Genomic DNA, 21343 nt, shown 5'->3' with positions numbered 1-21343 from the left:
AAGTAAGCCCTGGAGAACGTGCAACATCCAGACACACAGGCCTGAGGGTGGGAGTCAATCCCACAATCCTGGAAGTGCAAAGCCACAGTGATACCTGCGGAGCCATTGGACTTTCTCTATGAATAATAGTGCCTAGTTTTATTTATGTGTTTGTTTGTTTGTCTTCAATTATTTTGAAATATTTCATTGGTTCAAACGCATAAAGTGGATGACCGATAATCTCTCTCAGACCAAATTATATTTTAATGGTCAGGTCCCAGTATGCAGTCCTGCTAGAAGATGCTGCCAGAAAGTGAATTTGTCACTGAAGAATAAAGGTTGAATACAGAAAGATATGTTGACAATGAGAATTTTCTGAAAGACAATGTGTATGATTAATTCACTGTGTTCAGAGCTGCCATCGTTTGTGTCACTGAGTGAAATTGGCAATGTGCGATAACAGGGTACATTGGTCAGCTATTGAGCTATTAGTCAAGATGTCCCCAAATGAGCTTGATGGGCCGAATGGCCTCCTCTCGTTTGTAAATTTCTTATGTTCTTATGATGCTACGATAGCTAAGCCTCTCCCAATTCACAGCAGAACTGTGCCTATGACACTAAAGGCTGAAAAGCAAAATATAAAGACTGGAAGGTACGCAGCGCTGCCCCTCCCTACAAGCAGAACACGCATTGTGCGTAGGGCCCAACGATCCATGGGGGGCCGCATTTTCCAAATGGGCCATGTTTCCAAATGATGCGCATCGCTGCCGTGAGGCGCGCGTAGAGCACCAAGTCATAAAAAAAAAGAGACGAGTAATCTGACACCGCAGGCATTGCCACAATGACTGACAGCAGGCAGCATCTGACCAGTCAGCGATCAAATGCACCGACAGGCAGTTGGATCCATGTAGGTGGAGAGATGGCCTCCAAACGGCATTATGAATCGGGAGCAAGCAAAACAAATAAAAAGTCAAAACAAGAGGAGGCTCATGCTTCATGTGAAGGTGGGTTCGTTGTTGAAATAAAAAAGAAAAACTTTGTGGCATAAACACCCCAACTGCTACCCTGCTAATCATGAGACAGAAGAGAGGATCATTCTGTCTAGATGTGGACTAGAGATTAAATTTCCCAGCGGCCCTGATTATCATCGCCCAGAGGAGGATGGGGTCCCCTTCTGAGTCTAGGTTCCTCTCAAGGGTTCTTCTTGCTAGAGGGAGTTTTTCCTTGCCACTGTCGCCTCAGGCTTGCTTGGTGGGGATCAGGCCGCTTATATGTAAAGTGCTTCATGACAATGACTGCTGTTAAAAGTGCTATATAAATAAAATGTAATTTAATTGAATTGAAAAAGGAGTGGTTAATTGCCCAGTTGTAGGTCGTATGTTGACTCAGATTTATAGCCTATCAATCTTTGTTACCAATAGACGTTTAGGGCTATTTTTATGGAGGTAAAATGTCGCCATCTCTTGCAGAAGTGTGCATCTGGAAAAGGCTTGTTCAATTGTTGAAAGAGCCTGTTCATTTGATATGTTCCTACTAATATAGGTTTTCGTGATACACTCATTTTGTAAAGGGGAGGGGGCTTGTTTCACATGAGTTGATTTGAATAAAAATAACATTACTTTAGACAATTGTTAAAAAAAGGTAAGGTAAAAAGGCGAACATGAAATAACCAATTAACTACATCCATTTATTCAGCATTTTATAAAATACTGCATTTGAACTTTTCGGCTGTAGGATTTCAGGACAGAGCAGCCGCTCTGTTAGGAAAATTAAGGCTTTTTGTTAGATTCGCTGCTGTTATTAACACTAATGGCACATTATCGCAAGCAAAAGGGCTGAACACGGCGACTTACGTCTTGCTTGGAGTTAGAGTTTGATGTTTATTGATATGGGAAATGGCCAGTTCTAGTGTTTTCTGACTGTTTTTTCACTAGTTTTGCATTTGGCGACGGTCAGTGTCACTATTAGTAGCATGAGGTGATACCCGGACCCTACAGAGGTTGCACAGGTAGACCAGCTCCTCCAGGATGGCGCATTAATACGTGCCATTGCCAGAATGTTTGCTGTGTCTCCCAGCACAGTCTCAAGGGCATGGAGGAGAGTCCAGGAGACAGGCAGAAACTCAAGGAGAGCTGGACAGGGCCGTAGAAGGTCCTTAACCCATCAGCAGGACCGGTATCTGCTCCTTTGTGCAGGGAGGAACAGGATGAACACTGCTGGAGCCCTACAAAATGACCTCCAGCAGGCAACTGGTATGAATGCTTCTGATTGTTTGGTCAGAGACAGACTTCATGAGGGTGGCTTGAGGGCCCAACGTCCTCTAGTGGGCCCTGTGCTCACTGCCCAGCACCATGGAGCTCGATTGGCATTTGCCATAGAATACCAGAATTTGCAGGTCTGCCACTAGCACCCTGTGCTTTTCACAGATGAGAGCAGGTTCACCCTGAGCACATGTGACAGACGTGAAAGGGTCTGGAGAAGCCATGGAGAATGTTATGCTGCCTGCAGCATTGTTCAGCATGACTGGTTTGGTGGTGGGTGAGTGATGGTCTGGGGAGGCATATCCACTGAGGGACGCACAGACCTCTACAGGCTAGACAACGGCACCTTGACTGCCATTAGGTATCAGGATGAAATCCTTGAACCCACTGTCAGACCCTATGCTGGTGCAGTGGATCCTGGGTTCCTCCTGGTGCACGACAATGCCCGGCCTCATGTGGCAAGAGCATGTAGGCAGTTCCTGGAGGATGAAGGAATTGATACCATTGACTGCCCCCCACGCTTGCCTGACCTAAATCCAATAGAACACCTCTGGGACATTATGTGTCTCCCATCCGATGCCACCAGGTTGCACCTCAAACTGTCCAGAAGCTCAGTGATACCCTGGTCCAGATCTGAGAGGAGATTCCCCAGGACACCATCTGTGGTCTCATTAGGACCATGCCCCGACATTGTCAGACATGCATACAACCACATGGGGGCCATACAAAAGTAACAAAGAGTTACTGTAATGAAATTTCGGCAAAATGGACTAACCTGCCGCATCATTTTTCACTTTGATTTTCAGGGTGTCTTTGAATTCAGCCCTCTGTAGGTTGATAGTTTAATTTCCATAAAACGATGTGGCATCCTTTCGTTCCTAACACATTACCCAGCCTACATCAGTATAGATGTCCAGCATGGATATCACTTTGTTTTCAAAGTGTTCATTTACTTTTTTTGAGCAGTGTATATTGTTTAATGTGTATAATCACACAAAATCTGTTTAGTTTGAATTTGTGAATTTGCTATTGCAACACTTTGTCGGAGTGTGTTTAATAGAAAATTGACACAATACAGATAAACCGGTTACATATACTACTGAACGACAAGTGAGTACCAGTGAGTACCCCTCCTATGAGGTAAGAACACCACAGCATAAAAGGACCATTGCTGTGAGGACCCCTTGTATGATGGAAGAACACCACAGCGCTTATGGCATCCTTACCCGATATGGCTTTCTGCTCTGTGCTCCGCTGGGCTTCTGCCACATCACCATCTGCCTCTCCAAGCCGTTTCTCCTCTGATGCTTTTAAGGTCATCTGCAGCTGGCTGGTGTATTTCTCGTGCTGGAATAGTACAAGGAGGTCAATGGGCCACTCTTGCATGGACATGTTTTCCTGAACTGTTATCCACACATTGTATATATCGGCTAGACTGTATGTGTCCATTGTCTTCTGTATGCATGATAGCCACTGAAATCCATGAGTGTATGTGAGAACATACTTGGCCAATTGACCTTATCCTGATTCTGAAAGAAAACATCCACAGCAAAGAGGCTCTTTCCCTCAGGAAAGACTGAATTCCACCTGAATGTAACCAGCACTCCCTTCAAACTGGCATTTTACAGTAGAGATATAGTAATCAAATTAAATACAGGAAAACCAACAATTCTAAATCTTAGACACTAAATACGGAGAATAATAGAACCAAAACAGATGAAACTCATGATACTTGGAAATGCACACAAATGCTGAGACACAAAGACAACAGATCTTAGACTGAGTTACAGACAAACCTTAAGTGCCTCTTCTGGAACCTTGTGTTGACTCCTCTCGAGGATGTAGACTTGAGAATGTAATCACTGAGTTAAGGAAGATAAATGTACTTCACAATATGCCATCAAATCGATTTTAAAAGATAAAACTCGGCCTCGAGAAACAAGTCGAGAGACTCAGGAGAGTTCCTTATGGGCCATTTTCCTTTTAGGTGGTTAGCTGGTTAGAAACCAAAATAGAGTTAGAAACCAAATAATTTGACAAGTCTGACACTGAGCCAGTTGGAAACAATATAATAATATTTTTACTAGTTCTACAACACTGCAGAATTTTAACCAGAGTTTTCTCAGACACACACTTGTAATTATATCTTTGTGGGGACTCCCCATTCACTTATATGGGGAAAACTCTAATTCCAACATGGCAACCTTAACCCCTACCCAGCCCATAAGTAACCAAACAAAATATGACATTTTTAGTTTTTTGATCGCATTCACAGATCTTTCTGGGGACCTAAAAAATGGTCCCCACAATGTCAAAGTAACAGGCTTTTACCACATTGTAGGGAACCTTTAGTCCTCACCATGTAATATAAACCTAATCTAAACACACACACACACAAAAGACCACAACTGCTCTGCATAGAGAAAAATGCAAATATGCAGCGCAGGCGTCAGTTTGATCACAAGCCTGAACCACGTTCAGTACAAAATCTTCTTATACTCCTTGCAGAAAAACCCCTTGATTCCCTGAACTGGTGTAACACCCTTGTAGAAATTTCAGTGGACGACAATCCTTGCTTCACCATTTATAATATGCTGTCAGTGTATGGCTCCAAAGTCATCATAATATAAATCCGAAAGAAACGTTGCTGGGTAAAACTACCTGCCCTGCTTCATTCCGCTGCAGCTGTGTGTCCGGGATGTTGAAAGTAGCACCACTTGTGCTCGCACACATGCGCATGGTTTGTAGGCAGCATCCAGTGCCAGAAAATGATAAAACCACCCTATTCCGGAGCCTATCCCAGTGGCTATGGGCACAAGTTAGGGAACAACCCAAGATGGGGTGCCAACCCATCACAGAACATTAAAAATGATTAAGTAAAGCTGTATCCAAAAAAATTATGGCCAGCTAATTCAAAAAAAATCTGAGGTTCCTCATACCTCTGTAAATAGTATGAAGGACAGCCAAACCCACATGTCTGAAAGCATTACACCAGAAAAAAAACTTACTGGAGATGGTATATAATGCAACACTATTAAGCACATTGCCCAGAAATTATTCACAATGTTTAAAATAAGCTGCATATGCAATGGAAGGATATCATATCCGAAGCGAATGACATCAGAGAGCTTGAGAGCGATGTATGTCTGGTCTGGAATCCGTTGGTCATTCACAAAAGTCTGTAGGAAAAAAATTAATAAGACACATTGTATGGATAAACAAAAATAACGACCACAGTACAAGATAGTTATTCACAACACAGGATAGCCTTGGGCATTATTGTAGGAGCATCACAGTATAAAAGTGGTACTCAACGTATAGGAAGGGGCACTGATAGAGCTTGCCAACACGCAATTTAATGTCAGAATATATGCAAATGAATAGCAATACAATTAACATTTCTTTTGTTATCCAAAAAGTTATTGATATCTTGTTAGATGGGTAGAACGATAGCATTTGGGGTTAAGGGCCCAATAGTAAGGTGACCACCTAATCCATGCCAGGAGGGACACTAGTCAGGTTTTACACACTACTTTAAAACTGAAAAGTACTTGTCTTGTACTTTTACTGGTTTGTGTCCTTCATGGAAAGACTCATTCAGCTGTTTCATATTAACCTGCTTACATGCATGATTTTATGTATCAGCACAGTTAAAACCCAATGCTTAAGTGAAATCCCGGTCCTTTTAATTGAATTGGTAGTTTACAAACTCATAACTCATAGCTATCCACTATACCCAGCGGCGAAGTCACCCTACAAACCAGAAACCTTCTGCTGACAGGCACAGCAGCCTGACCTGCTGAGCTACACCTCATGCACCAAACCTCTCACCTTACTCCTCTCACTCCAGGCATTTATTCATTAAATTTCACCACCAACTCACCTAAATAATTACCTTAATTATTTAAATAACTTGGTGAGGTATTGTTTATGGTATGGTATGTTTAGTGGTTGAGTCAACAAATGCATGGGTATTGTTTAATGAACTTGACCTCTCCTTTACATTTGCTGATTTTATATTTTTAAGCAGGATGTCTCACAATAGCTACATTTACGGACAACTTGTACTTACAAACGGACTGATATAAAGCCTATTATATTAAAAATGCAGGTTAAATACAATGGTTCATAATAAACACACACACTACTGTGTGATGCTTGTGAAAACATTGCATGGCTACTGAGGTTCTTTGGGTCGAAGTAAAGTACAGGATCGCATGTAATTCCTTCTTTTATTGCTGTGTTATTAATATGTGCTATGTTATTTGTCATGCCCGGCTCGTCTGCTCCTCGTGTGTGCCACGCCCCGTGATTATCCACATGTGCTTCCCCAATCATGCCCAGCTGTGCCCTGTTATTTTAACCTGTCTTTGTCTATATCTGTCCACGTCTTGCCCTATCCGATGTCTGTCATTGTTGTTAGTACCGTTGTGATGTCCTAGTCTTCCCGTGGCCGTCTCGCCCGTAACAAATCCCCAGTTTTCCCCGCCTTTTGCCTGCCTGCTTCGTCCTTCCCTGCCTCCTTCCTGCCAGCCTGCCGTCCTCACGCATGGAAGCCTGACATTATTATTATTATTATTATTATTATTATTATTATTATTATTATTATTATTGCAGTAAAAGCTCGGATTGCGAGCATAATTGGAAACTCAGATGATTCCATGACTCAAAAATATTGATATAAAAATGATTAATACAAAATATAAAGTAAAAATACATAAAACAAATTAACCTGCACTTTACCTTTGAAAAGAATTGTGGATGGTGTGAGGGAGACGAGAGAGAGGAGAAGAGGAGGGTTATTTTGTAGGACGACTTTCACTATATAACTGTAACGGAATCACTGCTATCTGTTGGCTCACTGGAATCTTTTTCTTTTTATGCGACTTTAACAAGGAACCTATCCAATGACAGCTGCCTTTGTCTCCTTTTTGATTTTGCGGAAATGTGGACATTACATTGTCGTTAAACAGATTCATCGCTCGCACTGCAACACCCTTATTCAAGTGGTGCTTTTCTACTAAATATTTATTATACGAGTGAGGCAGGGCAACTGAGACCAAGCTTCGGAAAAGATTACCCACAATCCCACAGCGAGAGAGAGAAAAGAACCATCGGCGCAGTTGTGATGCTCAGCAGACAAAGCGTATATGTAATACTCATATTGCAAGACCTCGCTCGTTTATCAAATAAAAATTTACTAAAAAAAAAGTTTAAAAAAACACTCGCAAACCAAGTTACTCGCAATTACATACAAATTCGACTTAAAGACAGATTTAGGGAACAGATCTCGATCGTATCCTGGGGACTGCCTGTATACAAAGCCCATTTCAGTCACACTTCTTTCTGATGCTAACTGCTGATGTTAGCACACGAGTTAGTGAATCTTGTGCCAAAGGACATCATATCAGTATCTCTGAGAAGACATGTGCATTGAGAATTAATCTGCTATTTTTTTTTTATTCCAGGATTGTAATCCGAGTCACAGAGATTATCATGCTTACTCACAATACACTTAGTGAGAAAAAAAAGCTTAGCACCCAGAAGTAATGGTCCGATTTGGATGTAATTTGGTACACATGCAGACCAGCGATTGGTATATAAATGATTTGATTTTCAAGGAACTGGCATGACTAGTCACCAGACACAGAGGATGCCTCATAGACACATTAGACAGCATTACCAGCACTTGACGGCGTTTGATAGAGGTCACATTGTGGTTTTGCATGAGACTGGGTAGTCATATTGTGCAAATGCAGGTCATCTTTGTTAGTGATTCGGGGGACCTGATGGCACAGCACTACATCAGTGACATCCTGTGCCCACATGTCTTACCCCACCTGAGACAGTACCCTGGTACAGTCTTTCAACAAGACAACGCCCGTCCACACACAGTACATATGTCTATGGACTGACAATTATGACTACAACTGCTATACGACTCCTTTCCGCAACGTATCGCCTCATGTATCCAGGCCACACCCTACTGACATGGGACCAGCAGTGTGCCCATACTACCAACTCTGTTGAGCTTCTGATTTGATATCATAATCATTGTGATACAGTCACATGACCTTTCACAAAGTGCAGATTAATTCCATTTTCACCACTCCATCTGGGTGCTTCACTTTTTTGTCACTGAGTGTATAACAGATGTTACAGGTATAAGATTGACAAAGCTCTATCTTTTAGAATATGACATTCCTCATGAATGTTTTGGACAGTTAGCATAGTTGGCACATACACTCACCCCATTGAGGCTGCCTAGGTCTTTCACCAGGTGCTTATCAGAGCTCATGTCGTAGTTGATGACAGCATGCTGCTTATCTACACTGCGAGACTACAGGAAACATGCAAGTTAGACAACCTTATCAGATAAAACATGTGATCATTTTCCTTATGAGTAGAGAAACTGTTGCATTTTAGGGCAGGAATAAGTCAGATGTGGATTAGGCAGATGTGGATTAGGCAGATGTGGATTAGACAGATGTGGATTTCCATCTTTCCTTTCAATGTACAGGACCTTTGAGTTGTGCTTTATTGTACTTCATAGCATTGAACCTCATTCGGTTGTCATTAAAGGGACTTGCTCTGCTTGCTTGTACCACGTTATGTTGCAGTTTGTGTTTCAATTCTGACTGGATGCTTGGTTGATCAGCTGACATCTGGGCTCCCCTTTTTCTTAAGTTTGCGGAGGTGCAATCGGAGATGGATTGCATTTGCATCCTTCTGCAATCATATTGCTCCGCGGTGTGAGCCCAGATGACCCTTTTCCCAACCTGCCTAGTATCTATGACTGTGTGTCTGCCTGAACTCCCTTACAGCATTGACACAATTACTGGTACATCTTAACTTGTGTCAGTTCATTTTCATTTTCAACTCCATACGTGACAGGTCAACCTTGTATGCAGGACTAAAAAGATAGTGCAGAGGTTTTATTACAAGCTCACCAATAGTGACTGATGCATATATCTTATGAGAATCAAATGACAAAACAAAGTGAGTTTGACCACCTGAGGCCTCCTGTCACATCACACCTATGCCATCTAATACAATAGACAAAACTAAATTAATTAGTACAGGTATGTTTAAATACATTAGTACAGGTATGTTTATTCTTCACTTATGTTATTTGCTAAGGCAATCACTTTCACCTGTCAAACCAACCCAAAAAAAAAACTACACCGTGCTATTTCTTATACAACATTCACACTGTTTCCACTGATTAATTATATCTTAAATAATTTTCCCCCAATACGATGTACTGTATTGATTATATATATTTTCACAATGTAGGTTTACTATCATAACATCAAATGACATCAACAAAGAGCTGATAATTTCAAACACATTCAGTGTATGTGATAAGTAAACAATAAAAATAACATTCAAGAAGAGATTCATTCTTGCTTACAAAATGGACTATTTAATATGATAATGTTTCTAAAGTCCAGTTTGTAACGTTACACGATAACTTTATATACTGATATCTTCATTAAAATGAGAGCACGAAACTAGTGAATACTGCCAAGGATAAGCAAAAACACTCAAAACAAATAATATAAAAAATGAATATTAGTCGATTGTGTTAGCAATAAGAAAGGTGTTTCCTACAGTGTGCAGGTTTCGGCTGCTGCTATTTTCTCAAAATATTTATATAATTTATATAAATAGTATATAATATAGTACATCTACAAATAAATATAATGAAAGTTGTTAAGCATTTTCTCTTAAGGCTGGATCTAAAGGAACATGTGGGGGTATTTATCTGCACAAGACAAGGTGAAAGTTGCAGAGCAAGAACCAATGAATGCAGTGAGCAGGGCTCTAAAGTGTCACACACTGACCGTGAGGCACATGCTGCATCCCTAACAGATGTAATCTTACTCCAGACTTTTAATGAAACTTGAGAGTCCTGTTAAAATATAAATGAAGGCTGTGCTCCATTATAATCGTGATTGATTCCCCCAGTGACTAACCAATAACTAACAAAACAACATGATCACATAAAAGATTAGTACTATAATGATTAATTTATTCTTGTTGTTGTTGAAACTGATTTAAAAACATACTGGTATTGAAAAAAGTATTGTTCAGGAACTAGTATCGAAATCAAGATATCGTTCTGGTACCGGTATCGAAAATTTTTGAATGATGTCAAAACAGACTCAGACAGTGCAGCCTTCAGCTATATATACTCTGGACTTCAGGTGTCTGTTGAAATTGTGAGGCTTGTTGTGCTTGCATATAGATATGTGACTGAGCCTTAATGTACACATGTGTTGGTAGGGTAACATTTCGCCATGGTGATATGTGCATCGCACTCTTCTCACCTGCAGCATGAGTTCGCAGTCCTCACGGCCCACGAAAATCAGCTCGCGGGGCAGCCGGTGGCGGGTGCCTGAGCTGCTCACCAGAAACCAGGAGGTCACACTCATTTTCACAATGCCGCTCACAGCACCAGGCGCATCCTGGAAGGCACACAGGTGCATAGGCTCATGCAGCACACTTACGGAAAACACCAGCGATGCAGGAATCTCATTAAGCACACAAGGTATATGTAAGTATGTGCCTCCCAACATGAATATGCTGATTTAATGCATTTAATTAATGCAAATACCATTAGACCTGTTCAAACACTGAAGCATCATGTGGTTGAACTTACTTCAGTCATAACTGTACTAGAAGTACCTTCTATAATGCAATGTAAAACGGACTCATTCAAGCTTTAAATAGAAAAAAAACATGGTTTTCTGGTGTTAGAAACTGAAATATACTTAAGTCAATGGAACTTGCAATTCAATTCAACTGTGCTGAACTCATGGCTCACACTATAAGAGTCACGTGATGAGCAACATTCCTACCACTGGATTAGCCTCCCATTGGCCAAGAAGCCAGGGAACATTGAAAAGTGCGTAAATATAGGTCCCCATGATGGGAGGTAGCATAAAACCCGCTTTAAGCCCTATTTAGCCTATTTCCAGCATAAGAAGTTACTCAACACCCAGAGGAATACCATAGGTTATTAAGGGCTAGGCAGACAGTGGTGTAGCTCAGCAGTGTAAAATTGGCATACAAATAGTGTAACAGTTAAAGAAACAGCCAGCAAGAGCAGGATACATAGAGAAACTTCAGGTCACCGAGTATGTATCCAATTTGCATAAAATCACAACTACTAAAAATCAACTGATTTTAGAATATTCACCAATAAAACAGACAATCCATTCATCCATTTTCCATAACTGCTTATGCGACACAGGATCACAGCAAGCTTGGAAGGGCAGCATCCAGCTTAAATGGCCTGTCAGTCCACAGCAAGGTAAATGAGTACAAACACACTATGTGCAACTTTAGAATACCAGTTCACCTGACTGCATGCTTTGGGACTGCAAAGGAAAACCAGAGTTCTACAAATACCAGAAAAAAGCATCTAATATGCAAACACAAACATACACACAGTCATGCATGGGAATCAAGCCTGCAGGGAGAGGCGGAGCCCTGGATGCCACTCATCTCCACTTTCTTTGGCTCTGAGTGAAGTTGATTATAGAACACGGAACACAATTCTCCCAAACCCACCTATATGACAATTATGATCTTATTTTCCCCAGAATAGCAAGAATATACATGAAGGCTAATATTTCTGAGTCTGTAGGCTTGGTGACTCCACAGCTATGGGTGGCTCAGCCACTACCTGCTGCTAAAGGCAGAGTGCCATCTCAAACTGTTTGCTCAATATTACCCATAAATTTCGTATTTCAATTAGAGGCATAAAAAACATCTAAAAAGCTTTTTCGTCTTGTGACCTGAATTAAGGGAGAAGTTTTATACATTTTATAAAAAAATTTTTTTACATTTTGTATGTTTAACCACATAATACAGCTGTTTTGCAGCTGGGCCCTGACCATTGTGCTGTATGCATGTTAAATAAAGAGGGCAGACTCTTTAGGAAAAATAAAACCGAATTAACAGTGGGGTACTGCTACCCAGATACGGCATGGGGCACTGTTCACGGCATATACCCTAACAATAGATGGAGACAGTTTCGGCCTGTATCCCAGAAACAGCCTATCTTGTCAGAAGACCAAATCCAGGACCACAGATTCCTTACATCTAACTGCTAACACTCTGTTCAAGTTACAACTGCATTATCACGACAATAGCCCCACAAAGTCACAAAGAAAGTAGTTGAAAAACTTACAAGTTAGCATACTGGAATATCCTTTATGGCCAGTATCACAATGGATTCAGTTTCATTGTCCTTGGTGTGAAAGTACATGGACTTGGATAAGCAAGAATAATTGTAAGTGTGTACTGTGGCATCAATGCACTCTCTGGTAGCCCCGCATATCACTGATCCTTGCAAGCATCACCACACTCTCTCTTCCGTTTCCAGAATCCATTATAAGACTGACCACACAGAGCCTAATCACTCTATTACTTTCTTATTAAAATATCTCATCTTTTCTCTGAGGATCCCTCTCTTATTTGTTCTGCAGGTGCGGTTTGTTTCACTAAGGGAGCGACGCGCTGCGTCAGTGAGCAGCATCCTGCATCCTCTCTGTGAGTTTGCATGTTTTAGCTGGATCGCAGGGGTCTCCTCCCATAACACAAAGAAAGGCAGTTTTCTGTAGTGTTCAGGTGCTCTGTGACAGACTGGCACCTGATCCAGAGTCTCCCTGCCCTGTGCCACCTGCATGGGCCTCTCAGTCCCCTGCCTTCCTCCTTGGAATAAGTGGTTTGAAGGTGCATGGATGTTTAGTTACCTGCTGGGTTAAACTCACCAAGACCTCAGTAATTATTCACTGTTAGGGTTTGGCCTCTACAAACTTCCTTATTCCTTAACCTGACTTATTTATATTGACCTGTTTTGAACACATAATAGATGGATAGATAGCAACTGCTGATAGGAAAGTGATTTTTTATTTACTTAGACTTCCCTTCAAGTAAATTGAAAATTGCTTCTAAATGGATTAACTTCATTATTAGAGAAGCTTATTTTAGAGAAGGTTGGGCAAACATTATTTATAATGTCTTTACTGAAGAATATATTTGTTGAAGTTGCTTAAACGAGATTATTTGCACACATGTGATGTGCAACAGTCGAAAATCAATCCAACTTGGAAGATAGCAGCAATGTTCCTGGCTACTGACTAGTAATTAACATTTCAAATTCAAAAATACTTCCTAACAGGCAGTGTGTCTTCCCCCAGTTTTTCCCTTTCAATACTTAAGTTTCACTACAACAGCATCTCTCTACAGTCAGTAGTTGGGGCAGATAATCCAGATGCTTTAGCCTTTTGTACACCAAGAAGTCCCCCTAATTGATCTAAAGCCACACCCTCCTCCACAAGATTTTGGCTTCTCAGTATCAACCCATCTACTCTACCCAGCCTTCCCTGTCACACAACAGAAGCTCATCTCTCATTCCATATCCTACATGGAGTCATAACATGGAAATAAAAATCTATACTAACCTTTTCTTGCTATGCAGAAGTAAGGAACTATGAGTGGCCAGATTAAAAAAAATGTGAGGTGTCCATTTTATGATTATTATGACTAATAGTTGTTTCAATAACAATTATTATTGTCTTTAATGTTTTGCTTGAATTATTGCTACTTTTTTATACAGTAATGCAATTATGTGCGTCGTTTATACTTCGAAATGATACACAAATACACACCTATATTTTCATATTTATATAAATTAATATTTCTATTCATTCCTATATATATATATATATATATATATATATATATATATATATATATAATATTATACATACGTGTGTGTGTGTGTGTGTGTAAAATGTATAAATTAATATAATCGCAGAAGCTGGGAGTCTGCGGCACATCTGGAAGATGATATAGGCCTAATATACTGAGATATCGGACATGATTTCACACCCCAAGCAGAGAGTGCAGCTGGTCTCACAAAACCGCAGCGTGTGACAGACACACGGACGCTTCGGTGACATTTCATACCTAAGATTTCAGACGCCCAGCCCTGTCTCTTTTACCATAAGCTAGTCCGAGCACGTAAAATACATGCATTCTTATTTCATTCTTATGACTATTTATTCTTTTCAAGGAAGACGTCTTAGTCTGCGCATGTAGTAAAATGTAATATGCAATAAAAGTATTACAGTATACTCTGCTAAAATGTACCATCATTTACATATCTCTTCTATGTACAATCATAGACATAAACACCTGTCTCACAGATATCTATATCTATTTCATACTATTTTTAATAACGGAGAACGCAACCTACCTAGAGTATGATTTCCAATTTTTGCTTCTGACCAAAAATCAGTAAATATGAACGATATCTCCCGTCAGGAATCCCGTAGGCGAAGGTACCAGGATTGGTTTTCACAGCAAAATAGAAATCTTGAAGGCATATGGCGTCCAGGTGAATAAAAGCCAGTCGGTTTTGTAGCAGGGCTGCGCACTATTACTGAATTTTTACAGTATGTGCGATTGTGAGCAGCAACGCCTCCCGTAGTAGCAGGTTTACTGACGCAAAGGCGAGCGGCCCCAGCGCCTTGAAGCGCAGGGCAAACCAGACACAGATCTGGAAAAGCCGGTTTCACTGATTCACCGTAAGATAAAAATGGCACTGGAGACCGCCCAACCCTCCTGTAAATTCTTTCACTTGCGCACTAAACGTACGGCTTTTTACAAACCTTACATTAACAAACGCCGATCTTTTTTCTGCAGTAAATGCAATAATGAAGATGACGTATTATCTGGCGGTTGTATTTCCTTTAACCAATGAAGGGGAGCGTTCTATTAAAATATGTGATGATAATTCATTCGCAGTCTGTTTTATACGACACAAGCCCGGTTGCCCTGCTGCTTTGTCACCAGCTGTCCAGTTATAGATTATATTAAAGCATCTGAAGTCAAATGATGTCAAGTCAATTAAAAAAAACGTTTCATATAGCTTATATGTTATATGTGCAACATTTAGAGTAGAAATACAAGAGAGGAAATGTACAAAATACTATTCACTCCTTAGTGAACTTGACCGGTTATTTTGCCAAGCAAGGTGCCTGATGCTGAGACCTCAGGACGGAAGTTAAAATGGGGAGGAGGCATTCCCAAAAAGTGTCAGTGTAAAGGGGGCTGGCACTAAACACGAGCAATGACTGCGCCGACTGCTGCCCTGCCCATCCTTCTAGGGAGAGCAATACGTCATTGGCAGATGAGTGGCCGTCTGATACAGTAATTGGTGAATGCTGATACATGAATAAATTCATAAATTAATTTACAATATTTTATCAATAAATACAGATCGCATTTGGAAATGCGCGTTGGGTGTGATGTTTAATATACGGTATATCTACCGCAACCTCGCAACTGAAAATGTCACCAAGATGTCTTTAACGCTATAATTACTACGAAATTATTTTGATAGGCTTTTTAAAAGACTTATACACCGATCAGCCACATTAAACATTATTAACCACTGACTGGTGAATTGAATAACAATGATTATCTCATTACAATGACACCTGTAAAGGATGTCATTATATATTAGGTGAGGGAGCAGTCATTTCTTGAAGGTGATGCTGGAAGCAGGAAAAATGGGCATGTGCAAGGATCTGAGTGACTTTGACAAGGGCCAAATTGTATCGGCTAGATGACCGGGTGGGTGACATGGTGGTGCAGTGGTTAGCGCTGTTGCCTCACACCTCTGGGACCCGGGTTCGAGTCTCTGCCTGGGTCACATGTGTGCGGAGTTTGCATGGTCTCCCCATGTCGTCGTGGGGTTTCCTCTGGGTACTCCGGTTTCCCTCCACAGTCCAAAAACATCCTGAGGCTAATTGAAGTTGCTAAATTGCCAGTAGGTGTGCATGTGTGAGTGGATGGTGTGTGAGTGTGCCCTGCAATGGGCTCGCCCCCCCCATCCTGGGTTGTTCCCTGCCTCGTGCCCATTGCTTCTAGGATAGGCTCCGGACCCCCCGTGATCCAGTAGGATAAGAGGTTTGGAAAACGGATGGGTGGATGGATAGATGACTGGGTCAGAACATCTCTAAAATGGCAGGTCTTGTGGGGTGTACAGTGGTTAGTACCTACTAAAAGTGTTCCAATGAAGGCCAACCGGTGAACTGGCAATGGGATCATGGGCGCCCAGGGCTCACTGATGCGCATGGGAGCAAAGACTAGCCTGTCTGGTCGGTCCCTCCGCAGGAGAGATACTGTAGTACAAATTGCTGAGAAAGTTAATGCTAACTATGATAGAAATGTGTCACAATGCACTGTGCATTACAGCTTGCTGCATATGGGGCTGCATAGCTGCAGACTGGTCAAAATACCCATGATGACCCCTGACCACTGCCGAAAGCACTTAACATGGACATGTGAGCATCAGAACTGGACCATGGAGCACTGGAAGAAGGTGGCCTGGCCTGATGAGTCATGTGTTCTGTTACCTTATGTGGATGGCCGGGTGCATAACTGTTATTTACCTGGGTATAAGATGGCACTGGGATGCATTATGAGAAGAAGCTGGCAGAGGCAGTGTGATGCTCTGGGCAATGTTCTGCTGGAAAACCTTGGGTCCTAACATTCATGTAGTTGTTATTTTGACATGCACTACTTACTTAAACAATGTGCAGACCAAGTACACCTCTTCATGGCAATGATATTCCCTGATGGCAGGGGCATCTAGTTAGGATGCCTCCTGAACGACTTCCTGCGGAGGTCTTTGGGCATGTCCAACCGGGAGGAGACTCTGGGGCAGACCCAGGACAAACTGGACAGATTACATCTCTCAGCTGGCCTGAGAACGCTTTGGTATTCCCCCGGAGGAGCTGGAGGTGGTGGCTGATGAAAGGGAGGTCTGGGCGTCCCTGCATAGACTGCTGCCCCCGTTACCCGCCCCCGGATAAGTGGCAGAAAATGGATGGATGGATAGATGGGTGGGTAGGTTTGTTTACTGACCATTTTAAAGAGTCAAAAAACAGGCAGTGATCCACAAGACCAGTGATTCTAGGGGGAAAAGCTTGATGAACTAGCATAATATCCAATATTAATAACTTCTCTCCCCATCCATCCATCCATCCATCCATCCATCATCCTGTGTATGGAGGGTGGCAGGACTATCCCATGTAGCACAGCACATACAGGCACAATCATACACTAATATTAATCAACAATATTAGACACCAGTTGAATGAATGAATGAATGAATGAATGAATGAATGCCTTTTATTGTCACTATACACATGTACAATGAGATTAAAAGCAACTCCTCCAGTGCAAACATGCATGTTGAAAACGCAACAAACAAACAAATAGTGCAAAAAGTGCAAAAACTTTATACTATATACATATGGAAGGAATAAATAACTATGTAGGTTATTGTTTAAATATTACACAGTAATGATGATCATGTGCAGTGAGTAATGATGACACAGAGCGATGATATTGTACAGTATACAAATATTGCACAGTTATTATCAATACCAGTTAGATATTGGATATTGCACAGTTGATGGACGGAAAGAAGTCCAGGGGTTGGGGGGGTTAGACTGTGTAGTCAGTGCATGTGTGAGTTTAGGGTGGTTATGGCTTTTGGGAGAAAACTCTTCTCGAGTCTTTGTCCTCGCTGTGATGCACCTGTAGCGCCTCCCTGGTCAAACAGATCAGAGCCAGGGTGGGAGCTGTCCTTGATGATATTTTTTGCTCTGCTGAGGCAGCAGGAGGTGTAAATATCCATCAGGGAGGGGAGAGGGCAGCCGGTGATCTTTTGTGCTGCCTTTACTACTCTCTGGAGCTTCTCCCTGTCTACCATGGTGCAGCTGCCGTAGCATACTGTGATACAGAACGTCAGCAGGCTCTCAATGGATGAGCGGTAGTTGGTGGCTCATGTCTTTGGACATTTCCTACCTGACACAAGGAGAATTCGTGACAGATACACCCATAGAAAGGTTTATTTGTACTATTCTCTAGACTTTAGAATAATTATAAAGAAATCAATACCTTGTGGGTTGGAACTCAAAAGGCTGCCAGTTCAAATCCCTGGGCTGACAGAATGATCCCAGATTGCACTGTAATCAGCATCCATAGTCTGCTGAGCTGCTTTTGGTATAAAAGAAAAGGTGGATAAGGTCTAGGCGATGGACAGAAGGGCCGCCTCTTTGTGACTGCAAAATCTCTGTGGTTTGTATGCATGGACAAAAGAGCAGCACCCAGACTTCATAGGAGATAGTGGGTAAGGTGCTTTGGCGGGGGGACCTCCTACAGACTCTCGGGTCCTGCTGTGAGACACTGATGCTCACATGAGAAAAAATGGTGCTACGTCGTATGTTAAGGGAAGTGAATGGGGAAAATGGCCTCATAGAATTTAGATCAGAGTATGGATCGGGATTTCTGTGCAAGGCATAATGAACAGCTGCAATGTTTAACATCATTCAAACCATGCATTTCTGTGGGCTACCAAGGTTTGGGGGCCCCCTGTTGGCCGGCAACAATTACTACACTGGAAGGGAGGGTGAAAACAACAGCCTACCTCTGATAATGAACACCGTGTCCAAACACTAAGATGTAATCATATCCCGAGCTGTGGAAGGTTAATGATTGGCTTTATGGTCGTGACTTGAGACCATATGTTTTGGATGCTCCGGTACATGATCATCGCTTGGTGCTGGGTTCCAGACAATAGTGTTTGAGAGAGTTATATTGGAGGGACACAACTTAATCATTTAAATATAAAGGTCTATTTTTTTTTTTGGGGGGGGTGGGGAATAAAGCCAAAATAAATATTGGTGGGTACACGGCCCCCATGCCCCCTGGTTCCTATGCCCCTGCAGACCGGCCAGGATGACCAGGATGAGCAGTCAGAGTGTTTGTTAGGAATGTCTGACTTAAGTTTCCACACAGGGTAAATTCAACTCACACCTCCGAGAAAACCTGGCAGTCAGAGGCCAGAAAGGTGCTGGGCCCAGGGCCCTTGTTCAGTGCTCATATGCATGCAGTGAGAGCAGTTTCCGCATTCTTGGCACGAAGTCGAAGACGTTTAGAGTGGGTGTTATCCTCTGGCAAAGGTGCGCCTTAGAATGGCATCCTGTATAGGAAGCTAGAGCTAACATCCCTACTTCTTATGGATGATTTTGTACCTTTGCTCTTCTCTGACCAGGATCTCCAGCATGTACTTGAACCGAGTGTGAAAGTGGGATTGAGAGGCAGATCAAGTTGACGGTCTCAGTTTTGCAGGATCAGAGCAGGACCATAGTGAAGCTGAAGCCATGAAAGGTAATTCAACGTTCTATATACATTCCTGTCCTCACTTCTGGTAGTAATGATCGCAAGAACAGGGTCACCAGTACAAGCAAAAGAAGTCAGACATCTCCGCAGAGTTGCAGGGCTCACTCTCCATGACGTTTCCTTACATGGTACATTGAACTGAAAATAGAAGCTGCACTCTTGAGTAGGTATTTCAGACGGTGACATATATAGGTAATGAACTCTGATGAAACTAAAGTCTTGGGTGAACTGCATCCAATTAAATCCAGGGACTATTGTGTCCCATGTATGGCTTGTTTATGGATATGTCCAATCAATGGATGACATCCATCATCTATACTATACAACACAACTATACAACAAAAATGTGCCAAATATTTAATTCCAAATGGTTTGTAATGTACCTAGCTAGTATTTATTTCATAATAAAGAATGTTTTGACTAATGCTGACTTAAGAACTAGAGCTTAAGTTAGCATTAACCTAAACATTCTGCTTCAAAAACATTATTTAAATAAACTCAAAAATGCTACATGCCCATCATTGTATGTGTACTTGCCATCTGTTATACATGCTGTGTTTAACCAGTGAAGATGTGGGTTGGTTCTCAAGTTGTGCCACTTGAGCACCACATGAGAACCAGCTCCCTGTTGGTACCGGCACCGGCACCAGTAAGGTACGAGTGGGAAAGAGGTAAAAGTGAGGAGTTCATTCTGTCATGGCAACCCTAACAGGTACAAGGACTATAAAGAATAAAGATACCAGCCCACGATTAATACAGATCTCTTATTACACCAACAGTAACACAATCTACAGTAAATATCACTCCTGAGTTGTTTTCTAAATTAGACAAAACTTCATAGCAACAGTAGTAAACACACATGAAAGAAAGCAGACTAACTTTTCTATTGTAAAGATGGCTGTATATGAATTTTGACACTTAAATCACAAATCAATACATAACCACAATCAAATTAACTCAGTACTTAGCAAAGGAATGCAAACTCTGACTGAAATACCTCAGATAGTATTTTAGAGCAGTGATTTTCAACCACTGTGCCGCGTGAGAGATTGTAAGGTGTACCGTGGGAAATTATCCAAATTTCATTTAATTGGTCTAAAAAGCTTTTTTGAAAATTAAGTATTTGTAAATAATATGCCATTGTCGAATGTCTATGCTGTTATGTAGTTATGTATTCTAAACAAACAAAGCTATTTCAACATTACAGTGATCCCCCGCTATATCGCGGTTCAACTATCCTGCCCCCGCTATATCGCGGACTTTTCCCAGATGCGTCACAGTTCTTTGCGTCTCACGTACCTTGTATGTGGTTCGATTGTTTTCATTTTGTTTTAAGCCCTGCGATGGCTCCCAAGCGTCCTGCATCTTCTAAGCCTTCTGGTAGTAGTGAGCCTAAGCACCAGAGGAAGACCTTGACCATTCAGGAGAAGGTAAATCTCACGGATATGCTTCAGGAAGGAAAGCGTTACGAGGACGTCGCTCACCATTATGGCTTGAATGAATCAATGGTACGATACATCAAGAAGGATGAAAAGAATATAAAAACCACCACATAACTTTCCTTTAGTCAAACAGAAAAAGAGGGTGGCAGCAACTCCTGATGAAGCCATTGTTAAAACGGAACCACATTACATACAGTATTATGTTACTCATATCCTTTGCCCGACATCCACATATCATGTGTTGTTTTAATAAATGTACATGTGTTTAAAGTGTGTGGGATGGGTATTTTAAGGCTTAGACTATAAAAAAATGGTTTATTTATACAATCCTCATATATCGTGGATTTTCACCAATCGCTGATGGGTGTGGAACGTACTCCCATT

General features: G+C 41.6%; 1 protein-coding gene across 5 annotated transcripts in view; it reads right to left on the bottom strand.

Moving 5' to 3' along the window:
* Positions 1 to 15008, bottom strand: part of LOC125720864 (centrosomal protein of 170 kDa protein B-like) — a 34940-nt gene extending 19932 nt beyond the window's left edge. For 3 of the 5 annotated variants that reach the window (XM_048996732.1, XM_048996735.1, XM_048996736.1), the window contains exons 1-6: positions 14515 to 15007; positions 10574 to 10711; positions 8491 to 8580; positions 5341 to 5419; positions 4037 to 4095; positions 3467 to 3587 (exon numbers count right to left, since the gene is read on the bottom strand). In XM_048996732.1, coding sequence (XP_048852689.1) covers positions 3467 to 3587; positions 4037 to 4095; positions 5341 to 5419; positions 8491 to 8580; positions 10574 to 10678 — 454 coding nt within the window. In that variant the 5' untranslated portion in view covers positions 10679 to 10711; positions 14515 to 15007. Of the gene's footprint in view, positions 1 to 3466; positions 3588 to 4036; positions 4096 to 5340; positions 5420 to 8490; positions 8581 to 10573; positions 10712 to 14514 lie in introns of all 5 variants that reach the window. The other 2 variants (XM_048996733.1, XM_048996734.1) reach the window with 2 other exon arrangements.
* Between the last annotated feature and the right edge of the window lie 6335 nt (positions 15009 to 21343).

The sequence above is a fragment of the Brienomyrus brachyistius genome, unplaced genomic scaffold (genome assembly GCF_023856365.1).
Source record: "Brienomyrus brachyistius isolate T26 unplaced genomic scaffold, BBRACH_0.4 scaffold27, whole genome shotgun sequence".
Taxonomy (NCBI): Eukaryota; Metazoa; Chordata; class Actinopteri; order Osteoglossiformes; family Mormyridae; genus Brienomyrus; species Brienomyrus brachyistius.
This window is presented reverse-complemented; position numbering and strand designations above follow the sequence as displayed.